The sequence below is a fragment of the Eptesicus fuscus genome, chromosome 18, assembly GCF_027574615.1.
Source record: "Eptesicus fuscus isolate TK198812 chromosome 18, DD_ASM_mEF_20220401, whole genome shotgun sequence".
Lineage (NCBI taxonomy): Eukaryota > Metazoa > Chordata > Mammalia > Chiroptera > Vespertilionidae > Eptesicus > Eptesicus fuscus.
The window spans coordinates 50,828,890-50,851,570 of NC_072490.1; the positions used below are offsets into that span (position 1 = coordinate 50,828,890).

The 22,681-nt window shown below is 41.9% G+C and overlaps 1 protein-coding gene across 2 annotated transcripts; it reads right to left on the reverse strand.

Annotated features, from left to right (window-relative positions):
• Positions 1-364: 364 nt before the first annotated feature.
• On the reverse strand, positions 365-22,289 carry THOC7 (THO complex subunit 7). Of its 2 annotated transcripts, none has more exons than XM_054729487.1 (8): positions 22,193-22,289; positions 6,948-7,065; positions 6,087-6,214; positions 5,442-5,528; positions 3,563-3,620; positions 2,362-2,428; positions 2,214-2,283; positions 365-1,482 (listed from the first exon to the last, which is right to left on the reverse strand). In XM_054729487.1, the coding sequence occupies exons 1-8, from the start codon at positions 22,209-22,211 to the stop codon at positions 1,415-1,417; spliced, it is 615 nt and encodes a 204-aa protein (XP_054585462.1). In that variant the 5' UTR covers positions 22,212-22,289; the 3' UTR covers positions 365-1,414. The 2 variants fall into 2 exon arrangements, with proteins under 2 accessions (XP_054585462.1, XP_054585463.1); XM_054729488.1 differs by lacking the exon at positions 22,193-22,289 and adding an exon at positions 12,869-12,932.
• Between the last annotated feature and the right edge of the window lie 392 nt (positions 22,290-22,681).

The window sequence follows — 22,681 nt, forward strand, 5'->3', positions numbered from 1 at the left end:
GCCCGGTGTATCTCAGTGGTTGAACATCTACCTATGAACCAGGAGACCACGGTTTGATTCCTGGTCAGGGCACATGCCCAGGATTGTGGGCTCAATCCCCAGTGTGGGGCATGCAGGAGACAGCCTATCAGTGATTCTCTCTCATCATTGAGGTTTCTCTATCTTCCTCTCTGAAATAAAAATATATATTTTAAGAAAGGTATTATGACACTTTTAATATAACCACAACTGAGCTAATTTCAAATTTTCATGTTTTTAAATATAAGAATTCTTAAAATTATAAAAATGTAACACTATCAAGGTATGATTCATGTAAAGTGTCATGTTTCTGAACTAAAATATATGAATAAAGATGAAACCTAGCAAGTATTGAAAATGTAATTTAATATTTAAGAAAATTACAGGTGATTCAGCCTTAGCTTAACTTTTAAAAAGGTCATGAATTCCTTTATGCAAGACCATATTCACAGACTATTATCTCAAACTACTCTTCACTTTATCAACTTTTCTCCACTGAAAATGATTCCCAAGGAACAAAACAGTTGAAAGGAAACATGAACAAAACATTTAACAACCACGTTGCTCAAGTATTAAGGAGAGAGATCTAGAAAATAATGCATATGGATTTGCTTTGCCTTTTACACCAGTGATTCTTAACATCATGGAATCTGTCCCACAATGACCATACACCATAAACATTTTGCACATATTTCGCAAGTTCACAGCCCTCCTGAAGCCTGTCCAAATACTCCACTTCAAAAGTGGTAACAATGCCTGGCTGGCATGGCTCAGTGGTTGAGCGTTGGCCTATGAACCAGGAGGTCACTGGTTTGATTCCTGGTCAGGGCACATGCCCAGGTTGTGGGCTTGATCCCAGTAGGGGGCATGTAGGAGGCAGCTGATCAATGGTTCTCTCTCATTGATGTTTCTCTTTCTCACTCTCTCTCCCTTCCTCTCTAAAATCAATAAAAATAAAAAAAAAGAACAAAACAAAACAAAAACAATTATACCTATTTAAAAAAGTGGTAACAATTTCCAGAAGTTGACTCACTTTTTCATGGACAGCCTAGAAATACCACCTTCTCACAATCTTCAGCTTATTTTGTAAGCAAATCAATGTTAATAGTTAAAAACTTCCTAGAATACTAATGAGCTTGAAAAAGTTTTATTGAACAGTTTTGGATGCTGCTTCCTACCTTTTAAGTTTAAGAATAAAAAAGGTATTTCAATAACAAAACAAATATATAGCGGAGTCATTTTCCTTTGTGTGAAGAAATATGAATGAACTGTACATAAACATTTAAAAGCAAATTAGTTCACTGTCTAAACTTTAAATGTCTCAAGAGCACAGCAAATGCTAAACACACTAAGATCGTGCTGCTACTTCAATAGCTGGGGAGTGGCGAGCGCTGGCCTATGGCTTAGGATCTGTGTCCATGCTTGTTTCCTGAGCCTCCTCCACCTCCGAGAGCTTCTCATCATCTGCGATTGAGGAAGAAACATAAAACTTTGCTCAAATTTGCTTAAATTGTATGTCTAATATATGAAAATGTTTATCCTTTATTAGACAGTATATGTAAAATAAAATGGCAATATAAATAGCCTATGGCTGTAATCAGCACACACCAGTGTTTGGTTTTAAAAGTTCCGTTTTGGTTGTTCTTGGGTATTCATAAATGTAAAACTTTTGTAAATAATGTAAAACTTATGTGATAGATTTCACTTTAAACAAAAACCTAGGTCTTAGCTTTTCTTGAAAACAGTCAGATCAGATAATACAGAAATTTCCTATTGGCTATAATCAATACCATGAGCAAGTCTACAGTTCCCCCAAAGTACCCACTGTTTACTGAGTATGCAAATATGCTTATCACTAATTACTTCACTCACTTGTGGCCTGCCTGGGTCCTGCATCGTTACTTTATAGCAATAAACTATAATAAACCAAGAAAAGTTCCAAATCTATTACCCTTGAATTGCTCTTAATATAGACTACTGGATATGTGTTTAAATCAGATATTACTACAAATTCAGATTTTTCTGCATATATTCAGAAAGCTGAACAACATGAGTACCTTCTAACATCATCCAGCTATACTGATGTTCTAAAACTGAACGTGTGCTCTCTCTTTGAGGTGTTATATTTTAGAAGGCATGCCCCTGGACCATTAAAAATCCTTATAAACATTCGTTATGAAACTATTTCTACTTACTTTCCAGTGTTTGCTGAAGTTCGTGGATGGTACTAAGAAGAACGTGAAACTGTTTCCGTCTCAATTCCAGCTGTGTTAACAAAAAAAATTAATACACATTGATCTACAAACATATATATCACGAAATCTAACATATATTTGCAAATACCTTGTCTTCAACACTTTCTTTAATATGTGAAAGATGCTCCAATTCTTTGCCCAGAGCTTCTAGTTCCCTGAAAAACAATGGAAGTGTTACATTTTGCTAACGGAGGAACAGAATTCACAATAACTAACTTTTTAATTACTAAGTAGTTTTTAAAAATAAAAAAAGGATGAGTTATAACACTCTATTATAATTAGACTTTTAAAGCTAAGGTGATTTATTCTTAACTTCTAAGTATGCATTTATTTTCATTAAAATTAAATTTCTAGATACTTTTTCAAGTATAGGAAAACATAGGTAATAGAATATCAAACCCCAAGAATTGGTAAGTTTTAACAACGTTTTGTCATGCTTATTTCAAGTTGGGTTTTTTGGAAAAGAAATAAAACATTGCAGATTTGCTTGACATACACTTTTAATCTTACCCCCAGTCCTCTATCCCAAGCCACTTTTCTTCCTTTACCCACCACTCAGGCAATCACTATATTATTCCAATCCTTTTTTAATGTATATATTTGTATCTCTAAAGTAGGTTTACAGTTGTTCATATGAAAAATACAGTAATTAATAAACAATAATACAAGAATGAACTGTGTTTCTCGCACTCGCAACTGTAAACCTATGTTTGCCCCACCTTACATATCTTCTGATTATGTTTTTGAGGTCTGTGTTTAAAAAGTGTATATCTACTTTATTCTTTTTTTAAAAATATATTTTATTGATTTTTTTACAAAGAGGAAGGGAGAGGGATAGAGAGTTAGAAACATCGATGAGAGAGAAACATTGATCAGCTGCCTCCTGCACACCTCCTACTGGGGATGTGCCCACAACCAAGGTACATGCCCTTGACCGGAATCGAACCCGGGACCTTTCAGTCCGCAGGCCGACACTCTATTCACTGAGCCAAACCAGTTAGTACTACTTTATTCTTTTTAACTACTATTTAGTATTACACTATATAAGTAGGACATATTCTATTTATTCATTTTCATCTTGATGCATATTATATGCATTTATTTCAGAACTACAAGCAGTATAGGCAGGAGCAATAAATATCTATTCAACAGTATTAGACTATGTTATATTGGCAATCTGATGCCTCCTTTTGGAACATATTATGTATTCCTAAAAAAAATGGAATGCATAGGCTAGTATGTAAACACATATAAAGATTAGTTACTTTCTAGTAAAGCTCTAAACTTACTTCAATGTCTCATGCCTGTCTGGATGATGCTGAATCACTTTTGCCAAAGCATCATATTCTGAAAGATATAAAATTAAGGTTTTTTTGAACCTGGATATCAAAACAAAATGTATAATATCACAAGTCTTTCCAAATCACTTTCCTAGTTCATAAGGAAGTGAAAACGTTTAGGATGGAAAGAGTACTGCCAGTGTCACTTGACTCAGCTACAACTGAAATGACACACAACTTCAACTGTTCCAAGCAAGCATGTTAGCTCCCACTTTTTCACTTACCTTTTCATGGGCAGAATACAAGAGGCTAGCAGAGGCATATGTGATCTTAAGTCATTATTGGTCAAGTGGATGATTCTGAAGAGGACTGTATACTATTTGCCCAGCAAATAAACCACCATCAAGGTAAATATAGCATACCATTAAGTTCAGACCTTAGACAACAGCAATTGTACTTCTCACTTATTCTAAAGGCAAAGATTTCCGAAACCTAGAAATGCTTTAAAATTCAAGAACCTTGTTTCTGCTCCACTGAGACTTCCAGGATAACCCATGTATCTTCCGTCAACCTTTCTTATCAAATGAAAAATAGCAGCATTCATTTGAAAGCCTCAATAGTCAATAAAAACAATGTATAAAAAGAATTTACAATTGATATTATTAATTGGTATATCTTGCTGTAAATTCACCACCAAAACTTGACCACATGCATTTTAGACTGAATTAAAAAAACAACTTTAAAAAATAAGGAATTGAATATCATAGTAATTAATTTGTTAAAAAGTAAAATTTATTGTTTTGGAAATCTGCATATTAATTCAACAAAAGTGTGATTTTTAATTTAAAAATTTTGGATTACAAAATAATATATGCTCAATGTAAAAAAAAAAAAAGAAGAAGAAGAATTTAAGCCATAAAAACCTACAACCCCCAAATAATCATTAACATTTTCCATTTCCTTCTAGTTTTTCATATATGTCACAATTCTAATTATACATTATATTTCTTTCTGTCTTTCTTTCAATTTACATTATAGGAGGAACAATACCTCTGCCATTAAAAATTGTTTTGAAATTGTTTTTATGGACTGCAATAAGGACATACCCTAATTTAAGAACAAAGAGAGCAAAACAAAACTTTAACCTTCCTCTTATTATTTAGGCAGCTTGTAAATATTTGCTTGCTTTGTACTTAATAAAAACTCAATGGGCTTAAATTATTTTTTTAAGTAGTCCCATTAAACAAATAAACAACAAACAAAATCCTAAATCTAGTGTACTTGTGTAAATAGCCTTTGCTGATTAACCATAATATTATTTAGGCAAAGGGGTTTGAAGACAGTAAAAAACAAAAACAAAAACAAAAAAACAAATACTTAAGAAATACTTGGATAATCAATTCAACCCAGGAAAAAAAAATTTTTTTTAGCATACCCTTCCTTCTCTGCTATTTTAAAGAATAATATAATTTTGAAGAATTAAGTTTGGTTCCTAATTCTTTTTTCTTTTTTAATCCTCACCCGAGGATATTTTTCCATTGATTTTTTAGAGAGAGTAGAAGAGAGAAGAAAAGATAAGAGAGAAACATCAATGTGAGAGAAACACATCGATTGGTTGCCTCCTGCATATGCCCCAACCAGGGCCCGGACTGGGGAGGAGCCTGCAACCGAAGTATGTGCCCTAGATCTGAATCAGACTTGGGACCCTTCAGTCTGCAGGCCGTCGCTCTATCCACTGAGCCAAACCAGCTAGGGCTCCTAATTCTTTTTTACAATTCAGGCTAATTCTAGCTGAAGATTTTACCTCACAACATAAAAAAAAAAATCATGAAAATCCTAGTCAGTAATAAAGTATTCGAACACTAACTAAATCCCACAAAACTCTTACCTTGGCGATTTTTTCGTATTCGTTTTGCTTGAAGAATCTGCTTTTTGCACTCAGCAATTTTTTCATGTGCTCCAGCAATGCTACATTCTATAGAAAAAGTTTTTTTAAGATAGTTGTAACATCTATAATCTCCATCCATTTTCAAATTTAAAATGTGTTTTTAAATTAAGTTCCATTGCTAATAAAATAGATGCTGACATTTTTTTAAAAAGTTGTAACTTAAAGTACTATATCATATTAAAATACATTTTTGTAACTAATTTTACTATATTCTTTCTATTAATACTGTTATTGTCAATATTTTATTTTATTTTTATTTTTTTTTAAACTTTTTTTTTTTAATATATTTTATTGATTTTTTACAGAGAGGGAGGGAGAGGGATAGAGAGTCAGAAACATCGATCAGCCGCTTCCTGCACATCCCCCACTGGGGATATGCCCGCCACCAAGGTACATGCCCTTGACCGGAATCGAACCCGGAACCCTTAAGTCCGCAGGCTGACGCTCTATCCACGGAGCCAAACCGGTTTCGGCATGTTATTGTCAATATTTTACTACTAATCAAAGAAAAATACTAGCAAGTATTTCATTAGGCCATAAAAATAAAAATTATAGATAAAGATTAATTAATTTAGGTTTCTTTACCTATTTCTTTGTAAATTTTTTCATAATTTTCCATTTCTCTGAGATTCATATCATATACCAGCAAAGTTTTGCCCATGGAAAATTCACACTGGGACAGTGTACTCAGCATACGTTGGTACTGGCTGTAACTAATAAAAAAGAGAGAAAAACAGAATAAAGATTTTTGCGGATTGCCAAAGTTGAACTATTTATAGTGTAAGCAAAGGTTTGCTAATTAAATTACATAAAGTTCTGAGAGAATCCTTTGCTTTACTTTAAATAATTTAGACTATCTGTCCCTTATATTTTCTTTTCCCAAATATAGTACACTTGAGTTTATAAACTGCTTTAGTTAAAAATGCAAAGATGGTATTGTTGTTCCTATCAGTATAAGCTTAATTTAAACAGCTACTTGTTTTAAATACTTTTTAAAAATGTTTTGATCAGATATTTTATGTCTTCACAATTCTCACAATTTTTTCACTCTATATGGTTGTCTATGTGAAAAGCTAATTCAAATGAAAATTTTTCTAATTTAAAAATTACTAAAGATGTATAAAACTTTGCAGCAACCTATTAGCTTATTTTAAAAAAAGAACATTTTATTTAGATATTTAAACACGTATCTGCTAAAAGTGAGTAAATAATGAGCCTGGATTTAATCTTCATTTCTTCTCGTCACTATGCCTTCTACACCTTTTAACAAACATAAAGCAGGCCTCTCCAGAGAATTAAGGCCAGATAAACCTACTCTTGATTAACCAAGAGTTGACTCAATTGGACATTTAAGGTGAGTGAAGATTTACAATATTATCAGGACTGTGTATAAGGCCTAGAATCACATGAGGATAATGGTATAGAAACAACAGTGAAAAGATATACCCCTCTTCCTGGGATCCAGAGTTGCACCATTTAATGAAACTTTTCACTAGCAGATTAATTCTGCGATCATCTCCAGCGCCATCTCCATCAATTAGGAGACGCTTCCGTATGACTTCGTCTGGAGGAAAGAACAATGTGAATTAAAAAGACCATCTGGCTTTTGTTAATTTCAGAAACAAAAAACAAGTATCACTACTCATTCATTCATCTGAAAGAAAATTAATAAAATGTAAATGTACTCTATGCCACTGAACTGTACACTTAAAAAGTTGTTAAAATGGTCAATTTTACATTATGTAGGTTTTACTACTATATTTATGCATACATACACATAAATAAAGCTGTTGAGTGTCTATGTGTGTCTGGCACTATCTTAGGGCTGGGGTTACAGCAGTGAAAAGCCCAGCCCTCACAGAACTGTGATTCTACTGCTGATTTGTTGAGTAGAAATAATTTTCAGGTACCACCAAGGAAATAAGCTAATAATTCTTGGAGAACTTTATTTGGAAAAACCTGTTCAGACAGAAAGAAGACTGAAGTGCTCATGTCTCTGACTAGTGTGAGGTCCTCTGGTGAAAGGAACAGAGAGGAAAGAGTGGCAGCCTAGGAAAAGAGAAGAGAGATGGTTCAAAGAAAAAGAAATGGACTTGGTGTTTTTTTTCAAATGTGTAATCTAGTCATTATATATGCAATATTCTTTTCCCAAAAGGAATTTTTTTTTTTAACAAGTCTGTCTCAGTTTTGCTCCAAGGCAAAGAAAAAAAGGAATTAGAAAAGCAGCAGAGATGATTATGATGAGTAAGAAGTGGCCTGGCAGCCCTGAGCTATTCTTCCTGGACAAAATCATGCTGGATCAAAACAACAGAAAGACAATTTGAAACCACATCAAAATATAATTTTCGTCAAGAAGAATGGCAAAGAACAAATGACCTGATAAAAGTGTTAGCAAGAGTGTTGAGAAACTGCACTTACATGCACTGATGGAAAGTAAACCCGTACACTCTTTGCAGGGCAACTGGGCCAAAACAAACACTATTTAAAAGGCACATTCTAGGAACTCATACTCCAGATACATGTGCACGCATGCACAAAGATAAATGTAAAGGGATGTCCTTAACAATGCTGTTTGTAGAGGAGATTGCAAACCTAAACATTCACCAGGAAGAAACTGCTTAAATTATGTAATATTATGCAGTCAAAAGAATAGCGTGGGTGTATATATATAATGTTGCCAAAAAAACCCCAAAAAAACAAAAAACCCAGATGTTAAGTAAAATGAAAACAAAACAGGTGCAGAGCACACAGCTTGTTGCCATTTGTGTAGAAAAGGGGGAGGGCTTGGTGTGTGTCTGTGTATGTGTTCACACATCACACATGTGGTATGCTTTTCTATTCAGAGAATATCTTTGGGAGAATATACAAGAGACTGGTAATACTGATCATTTCTGGTAAGAGAGACTGACAAGGTTGAGAAAAGATTTAATTTTCTAAATCGCTTTGCAGAATTGTGTTTGTTTGGTTTTTAACATGTGCATGCATTTTTTATAATAATTTAAAGTGTAAATAATTCCTGGAGAGCCCGCCTGATGAATCAACAGCACAATCTTTAAACAACAGTTCCTGTGTGTGGGCAGCATTCTTGAGGGCAGGTGCAGCTGAGATAAACTGTAGAGGGCAGATGGCTAGTTTTAAAATTTATTCTGTGACATCAGATAAACATTTTAGAATTGGGTTTTGTTCTGAGTCATGGCTTTGACAGGCTGCGTGAAACAGATTCATCAGGTGTTTTAATTTTACACTTTAAAATACCAATTAATGCTTTGTTTTTAACCACCAACAATGCTATTTGAGAAGACTGAGACAAAACATAGTACTTGAAAAGATTAAAATGCAGAAAATGAATTGATGCCCTGGTGGTGTGCTCAGTGGTTAGAGCATTGGCCCACGCACTGAAGGGTCTCAGGTTCCATTCCAGGTCAAGGGCATGTACCTGGGTTGCAGGTCCAATCCCAGCCCCGGTCAGGGTATGTGTGAGGCAACCAATCAAGGTGTCTCTCTCACATTGATATTTCTCTCTCTCCCCTCTCCTCCCTCCCTTCCACCCTAGAAATCAATGGAAAAAATATCCTGGGGTGAGGATAAACAAACAAACTTTGTTAAAATAAAAATATACAATGGATAAGCAGTCTGTTGTTCAATTTATGTATTAATATATTTTTGTTGATTTCAGAGAGGGAGAGGGAGAGATAGAAACATCAATGATGATAGAGAATCACTGATTGGCTGCCTCCTGCATGCCTACTACATGGGATGGAGCCCGCAACCTGGGCATGGAATTGAACCCGGGACCCTTCAGTCCGCAGGATGACACTCTACCCATTGAACCAAACCAGCTAGGGCTGGTGTTCAATTTATACTGTTCAATTCCTTTGTCAGTCTTCTTATCTCTGCTCTTCCAGTTACCTTTCCCCCCACCCCAATCTCCTTCTGCCTCCCAGATGCCTAGACATCCTACTTTATTGAGGACCAGGGATTTCAAATGTAAATGCATTCAGGGAACAGGAAATAAAGAATAGAGAAATTGGGGAGTGACTACCCTGACTAAGGGGAAGCTATTACCAGAACGAGTTTTTCAAGAGATTTTGAAAAGTTTAGTAACTAACAAAATGTTTCAAGCAGATTTTGCAATCATTCCACCTGTATACTTAAAATCTGTGCACTTTTATGTAAACTGGGGGAAGGGTTCATAAGGATCAGTCCTGTCTTGCTCATTCTTTTTCCTCCCTAGCCTCTCACTGTGTCCACATTTCTGATGCTCAATAAATATTTTAAAATTGGTTGTGATGCCTGCCTGAGAGCATCTGCCCTCCAAAGAGAGCTTTGTCTCAATAAACCACTAATAAGTAACAAGCAACTATCTTATTTCAGGTCCACAGCAGAGATTTCTCTTCTTGAACAAAAGACATGAATATTTGGTCAATGAGCAGATGCATCTACAAGGTACCAGAGTAAGTTCTGAGGATGTGAAAGAAAGCCCAGAGTTCTTTAACTTTAGTTAGGGAAATAACACACATGTGATCGCTAATGAGTGACAGACACACAGCAGAAGAAATTAGGATGAGAGCTCCCTTTGGTTTGGGGATTTCAGGAGAAGGGGAATTTGAGCTGCTCTTTTGATATTTAAAAATTATCAATTAAAAAAGCTAAAAGGCATCTATCAAAAGTTCAACTAATATATATCCTGTGAATCAATAATCCTAGATATACTTGCACATGTGCAATATAACATATGTCCATCAACAGGGGACTAGTTAAATAAATTTTAGTACAGGAATATGATGAAATACCATGAAACTATAAAAAAGCAAAAAAGTCAATGTACTGATACAGAGAAATCACTTAAGAAAACTTGGTGAAAGAGCAAGGTGAAGAACTATGTGTTTGGCATGTTTCCTTCATATAAAAATGAAGGGGAATAAGAATAGTATATATTCACATGTGCGTATATTCACAAAGATATCCGAAATTATATAAAGGAATAAAAGAGGTTTCTGTGAGAGGGGCAGTGTAAGGGGACTAGATGAGCAACAGGCTGTAAAGGGGGAAACATGCTTTTATATCATTTGATTTTTGAGCCATATGCATACTCAAAATCTGTTAGCTGTTATTTGAAAAAGAGAGCTATGATATGGTAATGGTATCATAGGTGTTTGCATATGTTCAAACACAACGAACGAACTGTACACATTAAATATGCACAGGTCTTTATATATCACTTATGGCTCATAAAGCTGCTGGGGGAAAAGCAAGCTAAGGTCCTTTCCCAAGCCCCACTGTTGTGGGCTGCAGCAGCTGGATCCGGGCAGGACTACCCAGAACACCAGGGAGGCTGGGAGAGTGAAGACAAAGCTTAGGACCAAGCACATAAAGGCCGTCGGTGGTCAGAATGGGAGTCTGCACTAGTAAAGGCCATGCTAGTAGACCTGGACCTTGCTGGTAGGCAACTGGGAGTTTCCAAAGGTTCCTGGAAAGGACTTTCCAGCAGGATTAAGCTGAGGGCAGTGTACAAAGTGGACTGCAACTGGGAAAAGGCCAAAGGCTGGGAGGTTGGGTGGGGGTTACAGCAGCATGTGCGGTTAGGAGCTGCAATGGCATGAACTGAAGCAGAGATTAGTCACAGGTCTCGGGAGGCAGGTCAGGGCTGAGCAGAGACCTGGTTAGGAACAGGCGGAAGGCATGCGGAGGAGTCTGTGTGACCGGTTCTGGAAGCGCAGAGGACTCTGACCAGAAAGCCAAGGCCATTTTCTGGCTTCAGCCCTGTCCTTTCTGTTTAGAGCAGAGAACATTTCCTCACAGCCAAACTTCTGGGCCAGTGTTCTAGTTAGTCCACAGTGTTTACTTTGAGGTGCGTATGTATGTGACTAATATTTAACTTCACCTGTAAAATGGGAATAAAACTACCCACTTTGTAGGACTTCTGTGAAACTTTACAGAAATAAAAGTATATAAAGGAGCATAATGCCTGTTCACAGAAGGAAAGTAGGGGAAAAAAGATATCCTATCTTTATGTTAAATTTAATCCACAACTTGTATCTCCTAAAAATGGTAAAAAATGAGTAAATGTTGAATATATATCATAAATAGATCAGTATACTCAGATAGATATATGCTATGCACTTATGCATAAAGTTTTGCCCAGTTATGATCTCTCACAAATTTGGTTATCTCAAACTTCATATTGCAAGGTTACAACATTCCTACCTTAAACTGAATGGAAGAGTTGCTGCCTAAAAAATTGTCTGGGGATGAGAATTACTGAAATCCCACATATAAAGCAGAGCAACAAAATAAAACAAAGGGGTGAGGTGCCAGTTTAAAAACAGGCTCTGTTCTTTCTCAACTTAAAGATGAACTGTTGCTGACAGTTCCCAACACACATGACGTGAGCATTATTATTTTTAATGACACCTCATCAATTAGCTCTAGATTGAACACACCTAAGACATGTTTTGTTTACTATATACATTGACTTCATAAATTATTATCAAGCTTGAAGCTCTTTATAAGCAATTTGAATGCTAATACTAATAATTCTGGCGGGCCTTGGCCCACCCTATAAAAATAAAGATGACTTAGGAACTATTTTATTGATGTTATCAACATCATTCCTTACTTGTCATAATTACTTTCTTTACGGACTATGAGGATCAACGTCATCTGGAAAGAGCTTTTAAACCAAAATGCTTAACATCTGCCCTGAGAATGGTTTTCTGCTCGACTTTAGGCCTGTAAGGAGATTTCCTACTGCATTCGGTTATATGTTGTACCATAATTATACTATAAACTGCTATTCAAATCACTTTAGAATCAGTTACGACACCTGTATGCTGACAAGCAAATATTTCTTCATAAAACTGAGATGCATTTTAGATCCCTTCCTGTCTTATCTGCCAACCCATATCTAGAAGAAATTACCCATTTTCCATAAACAGAGGCAGGAAGAAATTACTCCTTTATAGTCACTAAACCAACTCACCATTTCCAAGCTCTATGGCCAGGTGACATCGCCATTTTAACTGTGTTCTCATTTTAGTGTGGAAAGACAGTCTCTCATAAACCCAGACTAATGCTCCTTTCAAAACCCATAGTTGTTATTCTCCACAGTAGCTATTAAAACCTCGACTACAAAACAACTTTTAAGAACATCTAACACAGCATTCAAAAACGAAAGAGGAAAACAATTTGGAAGATGATAATAATGGTGGGCCAACCTCCAAGGTACTTACTTCTTCAGGGACAGGTCAAGGCTTGATAACTATGGCCAGAACCTCTGGGTAGGACACCTCCACCTACCCTCAAAAGTGACCCCCCCCTCATCACCCCCCCACCCCCCGGAAGCCCTCACAGCACTGCAACCTCACCTGCCTCAGGAAACAGCAATCCTGGGATCTACCAATGAAGATGAGCATTCCCTTTAGAAGCCAATTTAAATTTAGCAGGGAATATTGCAGGCATGCAAACCCACCGCTGGCTTTTTCCAGCCAGGTGTTCCTAAACCCTCTGAATCCAAACTGAAAACCACAGAAGGGATAATAATTTCAGACAGGATTACAGTCGAAAAACAGCTGGCATCAGGGCAATGTAGTAATATGTATAAAAATTAAAAATACATATAACCTATGACCTGTACCGTACTCTAAAAATTATTCCTACAAGTGTGCAAAGACATCTATACAAACAGCTCCGCTGTAACACTATTTGTAAGAGCAAAAAACTGAAAATAGCTAAACAGATTTTAAAAAGCTGTGGTAGATTTATACAATGAAATACTACTTGGCCGTATAAAAGAAGGAAATCTTACCCTTTGCGACAGCATGGATAGACCTGCAGAGCATTATGCTAAGTGAAATAAGCCAGTCAGAGAAAGACAAGTACCATATGATTTCACTCTGGCCAGGAGTGAAATCAAAGGAACAAAATGAACTAACAAGCAAAACAGTGAGAGATGCACAGATAGAGAGCAGGCTGACAACTGTCAGGTAGGGGGATGGCTAGCGGGGGGTGGGGGGGGGTGGGGGGTTTGAGCAAAAAAGAAAAAACTCATAGACACAGACAACAATGTGGTGACTGCCTGGACAGGGGTGGGGCGGAGGGTGGGGATGAGAGTGAGGGGTAGAGGGAGAGGGAGGAGGATATAGTGGGAATAAATGGTGATGGACAGAGACTTGATGGTAAACATACAATACAGTGTACTGATGATGTGATGTTAGAACTGTGCACCTGAAACCTGTATAATTTTGTTAACCAGTGTCACCCCAATAAATTCAATAAATAAATAAATAAATAGAATGAAATACTACACATTGATACAAAAGAATGAAGAAGAAAAAGTTCCAAGCTCTATCATTTAAATTTTAAAGGATATATACATTTTGGCATATTAACAAGTACATAATGTTTGTAATACACTAAGAACTGTTCTAAGTGCTTTTCACATAAAAACACATTTAATCTGCACAATAGTCCTATAAAACAGATACTACTACCCTTATTTTACAGATACAGGTAAAAAGACATTTTTATTTGCCCCAAATTAAATGTCACAGGAAGTAAGCTGGGACTCAAACTCAAGAGTCTGCACCAGAGAAGGTGCTTTTTACTTTTTCTGAGCATTTAAGTATCATTCTGGAAGGGCACACAACAGAGTTTATAGTGATGAGCTTTGGGCAGCGGGATTAGTGATGGAAGGTGATCAGAGGAAGGTGTCACATTTCTTCCTGAATTTTCTGACTTAAAAAATCTAGATATATCAAGAGTGGTTGATAGGTAGTGAGATTAATGGTATATTGAAGTATTTTCCTTCACTTTTTCTGTATAAAAAAATTCTAATCAATGTTCTTTAATAAATCTATGATATGTTAACGAGAAGAAAGCTGGTTTGCCCTGAGCTGTTAACAAGAGAGACCAAGGCTATGTAAAAACAGTGTGTGTATAGATTCCTGTTAAATTTATCATTAGCTTCCCGTTGCTCAAGAGTTATTAAGCTGAAAGAGGTATATTCCATTGTGTTTGATTCCTTATAGTAAACACCTATCCTCCTCTCCCCCTTTTCAGGAAGCTTAAAATTATTAAAAACAATTTTTAAGGCCAACATTATTAAGAAGACACAAAAATGGCAGGTGGAAAAACAGTAAGATAATTTGATTCCTTTATGTAAATACTGATCTCTTGTGAGATACTTAGGACCAGTCTAAATAAATTGCTGATGCCAAAGTAAATTACTTAAACCAAAATTAAATTTTAAAAAAACAAAAATATTGTTGAGGTCTTTTATTTTTCTCTAGATTTATATTTAGAGTACAGTACTAATAAAGTCCAGGTTGAAATTCCAATCTTGCTTTGAGAAACCATCTATATTGGCTAAAGAAACATTATTTAACAGTTGAACTGCAGCCCTAACCCTTGGGCTGGGGCCATAGCCGAGGGAACAAGGGGGCAAATTCATTGGCACTAGTGAAAAGCAAAAAAATCCCTGAGCCCACTAATGTTTAATTAACATTAGATTAGCAACTGAAATAGAAGCAGCAGCAGCAGACACTTATACAGTGTTTATACACTCCTACTTGATGACCAAACATCTTGTTTCCTTTCACTCTGAAAAGTGTCCTGCTCTGGACAATAAAATAAATGGTCACTGAACTTCAAAGTGCTTTACATACAGTATCACACTTCATCCTTGAAACAACCCTCTAGTGTGTATTATTATCTTCCTTTACAGATCTGTGGTGTCACCTCTGCAGTCATAGGAAAATATAAACAATTACATTAGAAAGTCATAGTACAGATCCATTATTTTGTCTCATTGTTCTGAGGCATATTTAAAATGATTATTTCAAATTTGTACAAGCATATATCCATGCATTTGATTTTTTAAAAAGACCACTGAACTGTCAAAACCAACAAGCTCTATTAAATGCAAAGTACAGACACATCCAGCACCCCACCACCCCTTCATCTCGCATCTGTTGCTCTGGCATATCAATATATCTACCTAATGTTCTCTATACTGCAAAAGGGCTTCTGAAATGATTTCTATTTGGGGACTAACGCTGTTACCACCCTTTAAATGAACACATACAAAATACAAACTGTGAACATAGTTTAAATTAGCAGTGATAACATCTAAACTGCTTTCCAGGTGGCCAAAATGCTGGAGTGTAACAGGGGAAGAGAGAGAATGGCCTTGCCAACAACTGGCTATGTGACAGACAGTCAGTCACTGACTGCACAAGACCTCCATTTTTCCATCTATAAAATTACTGTGTTGGTGACAATATCCATAGTTCAGTATCTATAGGTAACAATATGGGATTTCTCTCCTTCCCTCTGAGGCAGGGCAGTTCCTCAAATTAATCCAGGTGTCCTTGTGTTGGGTTCAGGACATAAAGCGCTTGTCCTCCAAGAGGTCTCAGTTCCATTAGGTAGGCAGCCCCATAGGTAAGGCACAGCACCTTGCCAGGCTTTTCAGTCAGATTCCGAAGAGACAGGTACTGGTACTCCTCCAAGAACTTTTCAGGAAAATGACTGAGATATAGAAGCCACCCACTTCTCAGCCTTCTCCACTGCCATCACCCTAATCCAAGCCCACCTTGTCTCGTCTCTCCCCGCTCCATTTCTGCCTACCTAGAATCCATTCTCTACACAGTAGCCCAGAATGATCTAAAAGATCTATCAGATCACTAACTTTTCTGCTTAAAATCCTCCAATCATTTCCAAGTACCCACAGAAGACTTCATCTCCTCTCCATGGCCTGGAAGGCTCATTTATTTTTTCCAACCTCCTTTTGTGTCACACCCCTCCTGGCCCACCTCCACCTGGACCCAGCCTCCCTTACTTTCCCTAAGGGGAGAAGAGCTTGTTTCACGTCAGGCCTCTGCACTAGCAGTTGCCTCTATCTGGAATACTTTCCCAGAGTCTTCAGAGTTGACCCTGCAGGTCTCACATTAAATATCACTTTTGAGAGCAGCCATATCTGATCACCCTATTTTACCTAGTTGCTGGCAGGCCTTCCCCATTACTCTCTCTTCCATCCTATCTAGTTCATTCTCAGAACTCAATTAACTTCAGATATTAATTATGCTCTTTTTCAGAAATTACTTATTTACTGATTGATTGCACACAATTGCTTCTCTCTCCCAAGTAGGAGTCAGGCAGTGTACTGCTGTAACCAGCCCCTGGCATCATTTCTAAAAGGTATGTAATAGATACTTGTAGGTCTATCACACATCTCTCTCACTTCTGCTCGATTGTTACCAAAATCTCAATTGAAGAAAACCACATTGAGAACTGCCTGAAGAAGTTGTAGTTCATTCTTTCCTGCATGTCTACATATCCTTAAAGCAAACAAGCAAAAAAATTTTGCTCTGAACCTGGTCAGTTTTGCTCAGTGGTTAGAGAGTCAGCCTGAGACCAAGGGGTCCCAGGTTTGATTCTAGGTCAAGGGCATGTATCTCGGTTGCGGGCTTGATCTCTGTCCCAGTCAGCCTGTGTGCGGGAGGCAACCAGTTGATGTCTCTCCCACATCGACGTTTTTTCCTCTCTCTCTCTCTCTCTCCCCCTTCCTCCTTTTTCTCTTCCATTCTCTAAAAGTCAATGGAAAAATATTCTCAGGTGAGGATTAAAAATTTTTTTTTGCTCTGAATTAAGGCAGACCAGCAAAGCTATTTGCCTAACCCACATAGTCTATTGGCTTTAGAATGCTTTCTAACTTGTGATTTAGCCTTCTTTGACCTAATAGTGATGTGTTAAGAAACAGCCCAATGATCTTCAGTGCTAAAAAGTTGAGGATCTGACACTGGCTTTTCTTTATAAGCACCCCAAAAATAAGCCTTTTCTCCAGTGTCTAAATCACAAAATACAGCTTGTCTTGGTTATCTAATGCTGCCTTCTCTCATAAACACTAGCTCACAGAATGGACCAGCTCTTGGTATGAACTGTTAGGGAAACAAGAGACACTGTCACTTTCTTATAAATGGAGCAGACTTTACTCTAGCATTTTGAGGCCCACTTGTAACTTCCTCTTGGTTTTCCTGGTCTTCATGTTCTTTTTTAAATATACTTTATTGACTTTTTACAGAGAAGAAGGGAGAGGGATAGAGTTAGAAACATCGGTGAGAGAGAAACATCGATCAGCTGCCTCCTGCACACCACCTACTGGGTATGTGCCTGCAACCAAGGTACATGCCCTTGACCGGAATCTAACCTGGGACCCTTCACTCCACAGGCCGACGCTCTATCCACTGAGCCAAACCGGTTAGGGCTCCATGTTCTTTTTGCCCTGCTTCCTCACCCATTTATTTTATGTTTACTCATTATGGTAAGCTACCTTATATATTTTCTAGAATAAGCTAAATACCAAGTATTAAGGGCTACAACAGGAATATGCATGAAATAACATGGTTACAGGTGCAAGATTAACTGGTTCTAGGAAAGAGAAAAGGAGATAGATGAGGTAGGTCTTGAAGAATATGTGGGCTATCTCCAAGCAGAGAAGGGCAATCGCGGGATTAGAGGGAAAAGGCACAGTTCTCATCTAAGGAAAGTGGAGAAGAGATGAGCAAACTATCTCTTACACTTAATACTATTTACTGAACATTATGTATCAGACTCAGTGCAAAGCACTTTACAACTTTTACTGCATTTAATCCTAGGTTTTACTATTATGCCCATCCAAAGAATGAAACCGAGGCTCGGAGAGGTTAATTAACCTGCACAAGGTCAGACAACTTGCAAGTGGTGGTTCCCAGGGCCTCTCAGGATGTAGGGGGCACTTGACTGCAGTCAGTAACTTGACTAGAACTCATCCTCCCTTCTCATCTCCTGACAAAACCTCTCTCTCCTTTGAAGTTCTCTTCCTCAATAGAGAAGTAGCACTAACAAGCATAGTCACTCAACTCAGACACCTGGGATAATCCTTGATCCTTCCCCTCTCATCCACTCAATCATTGAAGTCCTGACATTCCCCCTCATAAATTTCTCTCCCGGTCCACTCCTCTGCATTCCCTCTTCATTGGAGACCCCATTAGCTCTTATTAGGACCCCAGCAGTAGTAGCTGAGACATTAATCGTAACCATGAAGGGCAAGAACTCTAGAGCCAGACTGCCTGGTTTGAGCCCAGGCTCTGGACCATGGGTAGGAAGCATCCGGCCCACGGGTCCTATAGAGGCCTGCAAAATCATTTGGTCCTGCCCTGCCAAGGCATTAGGGGGGAGTTAATTAAATGTTTGACCAAACACAGCAGGCTAATTTTTAGGTGGATAATTTTGTATGGCCTGTGAATGATGTTATAAATATCCAAATGGCCCTTGGCAGAGAAAAGGTTCCCCACCCCTGCTCTAGACCTTACCACTGTTGTATCGTAAATCAGCGAGAGGTTACTATGCTTCACCACCTGTGCAACCTTGGGTAAGTTACTTAACATCTTTGTGTCCCCATTTCGTCTGTAAAGTGGGGATAATTAGAACACTGTTTGACATACAATAAAGGTCATGTAAATGTTAGAGATGGGGGGGGGCTTAACTCCTCACTTTCCCTTTTCTCCTTCTTCACATAGCGAGTGTAGTCCTCTTCTTTCTTTTTTAATGCAAATCTGATCACACAGGACCAATGTTAAAAACTTTTAATGGTTTCTCATTGCCGTCAGAAATCTCTGGCTCGTAGCTTTCTAAATTCTAGACAACATTTGTCATCTTTGAGCTGTTCCAACACTTTGGGGCCTTTGCACAAGTCATTCCCCCTGGAACACCAGCCCATGTATTTATTCTTCATTATGGGATTAAGGGTAACTTTTTCAGGGAGGCTTTCTGATCTCCAAGAATGAATAAAGAAATCTTTGTTACATGCTTCTACAGTTCCCAACCTTGTCCTTCCCCTCTGGTAACATTTGCCACACTTAAACTAATTACCCAACCTGTCTTTCCCACCAGACTGTAACCTCATAGGGCAAAAGGTCTCCCCTGTAGGTTCTGGGCTGTAATCCCAAAGCCTAGCCCAGATGGAATGAATGTCTACTGAATCAATGAAACTGGAATGAAGCAAAGTTACCATTACCCACTAAGTACCTGGATCTTTGAGATCTCCCCACCGCCTCTCACTACGCTTTATCACACCCACAAATTTGTATTACTTTCTTCCCGTTGCCTGGTCCCTGGAGACGTCTACCCCCAACTCTTCAGAAGTGTCTTCTTTACAGGTATCTATGACTACTAGTCACTCTCTCTTCAAAGAGACCCAGCACCCCTAGATGTCCCCTTCCCAGATGTCAGAGGACTTCCTTCCTCCGTAACTGGATACCTTCTTAAGTGCTCCCTCCAGTTGCCCACCATGCCTGTCCACCTTCCCCAAGGCCTCAAGCTGCTTTATTTCTGCTCTCAGTGAAGAGACCACCCTCTGAGTCCCTCCTCAAATAAATCCAGCCTCTACCTTGTCCCACCTTCCTTCCAGCAGACAAAGCACCCAGCCAAGCCATACACACTCAAGCAAATCTCTTATTGTACTGATGCACCCTAGGTGGCCCCAACCCCCTACTGGCTCCTTATCTCATAATCTCCCACCACACTCACTTCAGACACCAGTTCCAGTCCACATCCAGGTCTCTCACACTCTGCCCGCATCCACTCCAACACCCTGCCCGCATCCACTCCTACACCCTGCCCGCACCCACTCCAACACCCTGCCCGCATCCACTCCTACACCCTGCCCGCATCCACTCCTACACCCTGCCCGCATCCACTCCCACACCCATCCACTCCTACACCCTGCCCGCACCCACTCCTACACCCTGCCCGCATCCACTCCTTGCACCCTGCCCGCACCCACTCCTACACTCCAACACCCTGCCCGCACCCACTCCTACACCCTGCCCGCACCCACTCCTACACCCTGCCCGCACCCACTCCAACCCCCTGCCCGCATCCACTCCTACACCCTGCCCGCACCCACTCCTACACCCTGCCCGCACCCACTCCTACACCCATCCACTCCAACACCCTGCCCGCACCCACTCCTACACCCTGCCCGCACCCACTCCTACACCCTGCCCGCACCCACTCCAACACCCTGCCCGCATCCACTCCTACACCCTGCCCGCACCCACTCCTACACCCTGCCCGCACCCACTCCAACACCCTGCCCGCACCCACTCCTACACCCTGCCCGCACCCACTCCAACACCCTGCCCGCATCCACTCCTACACCCTGCCCGCACCCACTCCTACACCCTGCCCGCACCCACTCCAACACCCTGCCCGCACCCACTCCAACACCCTGCCCGCACCCACTCCAACACCCTGCCCGCACCCACTCCAACACCCTGCCCGCACCCACTCCTACACCCTGCCCGCATCCACTGCTACACCCTGCCCGCACCCACTACACCCTGCCCGCACCCACTCCAACACCCTGCCCGCACCCACTCCAACACCCTGCCCGCACCCACTCCAACACCCTGCCCGCACCCACTCCAACACCCTGCCCGCATCCACTCCTACACCCTGCCCGCACCCACTCCAACACCCTGCCCGCACCCACTCCAACACCCTGCCCGCATCCACTCCAACACCCTGCCCGCATCCACTCCTACACCCTGCCCGCACCCACTCCAACACCCTGCCCGCATCCACTCCTACACCCTGCCCGCACCCACTGCTACACCCTGCCCGCACCCACTCCAACACCCTGCCCGCATCCACTCCTACACCCTGCCCGCATCCACTCCTACACCCTGCCCGCACCCACTCCAACACCCTGCCCGCACCCACTCCTACACCCTGCCCGCACCCACTCCTACACCCTGCCCGCATCCACTCCAACACCCTGCCCGCATCCACTCCTACACCCTGCCCGCACCCACTCCAACACCCTGCCCGCACCCACTCCAACACCCTGCCCGCACCCACTCCAACACCCTGCCCGCACCCACTCCAACACCCTGCCCGCACCCACTCCTACACCCTGCCCGCATCCACTCCTACACCCTGCCCGCATCCACTCCAACACCCTGCCCGCACCCACTCCTACACCCTGCCCGCATCCACTCCAACACCCTGCCCGCACCCACTCCAACACCCTGCCCGCATCCAATCCTACACCCTGCCCGCATCCACTCCTACACCCTGCCCGCATCCCCACTACACCCTGCCCGCACCCACTCCTACACCCTGCCCGCATCCCCACTACACCCTGCCCGCACCCACTCCTACACCCTGCCCGCACCCACTCCTACACCCTGTTCTGGCACCCCGAACCCCACCCCAGTCCAGGGCCAGTCCGGACCTCACTGCAATGGAGCCCGCGGTGGGGCCGTTCGTTCCGCCCAGACTCCTCCAGGGGTCACTGCGTGCGCTGACACCCCGCTCACGGGCCGCGGACTCCCCTCCTTCCCCGCTGGCCCGAACCTCGCCCTCCGAGTCCCCTTCCCCGCAGGCCGCCCGCACGCCCTCGGGACCCGGGGTGCGAGCCTCCCCCTCCCCCCTTCGCGGCTCTCCGGGGACCACGAGCGCCCAGCGCGTCCCCGACAGCCCGCGCCCCTTCCGGGCCCCCGCCACGTGCGCTCCCGGCCGACCCCCGCCCGCCGTGGCCTCGGGAGCGGCCGGCGACTCCGCGGCCCGGCTGTGCTCGCGGCGGCCAGGGCTCGCGGGGCGGCCGGGGTCGGGGCCCGGCTCCGGGGGCGGCCGGCGGCGCCTACCGTCAGTCACGGCTCCCATGGCGTGCGCGGCGGCGGCGCGGGCTGAGGCGGCGCAGGCTGAGGCGGCGGTTGGCGGCGGAGGTCAAACTCCCACAATGCAGCCGGGTAAACAGCATGGAGGCGGAGGCGGCGCCCGCGGCCGCCCGCTCCGACGCCTGAGCCGCGCCGCCGCCGCGGGACCCGCTCCCCGGCTGCCCACTCCCGGGGCGGCCCGGCCGGCGCGCGTGGAGCCTGCCCGCGGGCGGCCCGCTGCTCCCCGGCCGCCCCGCCGCCCCCGCCCGGAGGCCGCCCGAGACCCCGTCAGCCGCCAGGTGAGCTCTCGGGGCGCCAGGGCGGCGGGGGCTGCGGCCGCCCGGGGTCGAGGCCCGCGCCTTCCCGGGAGGGACCGCGGCCCCGGCCTCCCCGGGCGGGCTGGGGGGTGCTCGCCCCCGGGGGTGGGACGGGCGGGGGCGCCTGGACCCGCCGAGCCCGGGGCGCGGGGCGGGGCGG

Coding starts and splice junctions, on each gene's coding strand:
- THOC7 (XM_054729487.1), bottom strand. Junction 6,215..6,947: donor TCTGGATCCCAGGAAGAGGG/GTATATCTTTTC, acceptor CTTTTTTATTAG/TTACAGCCAGTACCAACGTA. Junction 2,284..2,361: donor AAGAAAGTGTTGAAGACAAG/GTATTTGCAAAT, acceptor TTGTTAACACAG/CTGGAATTGAGACGGAAACA.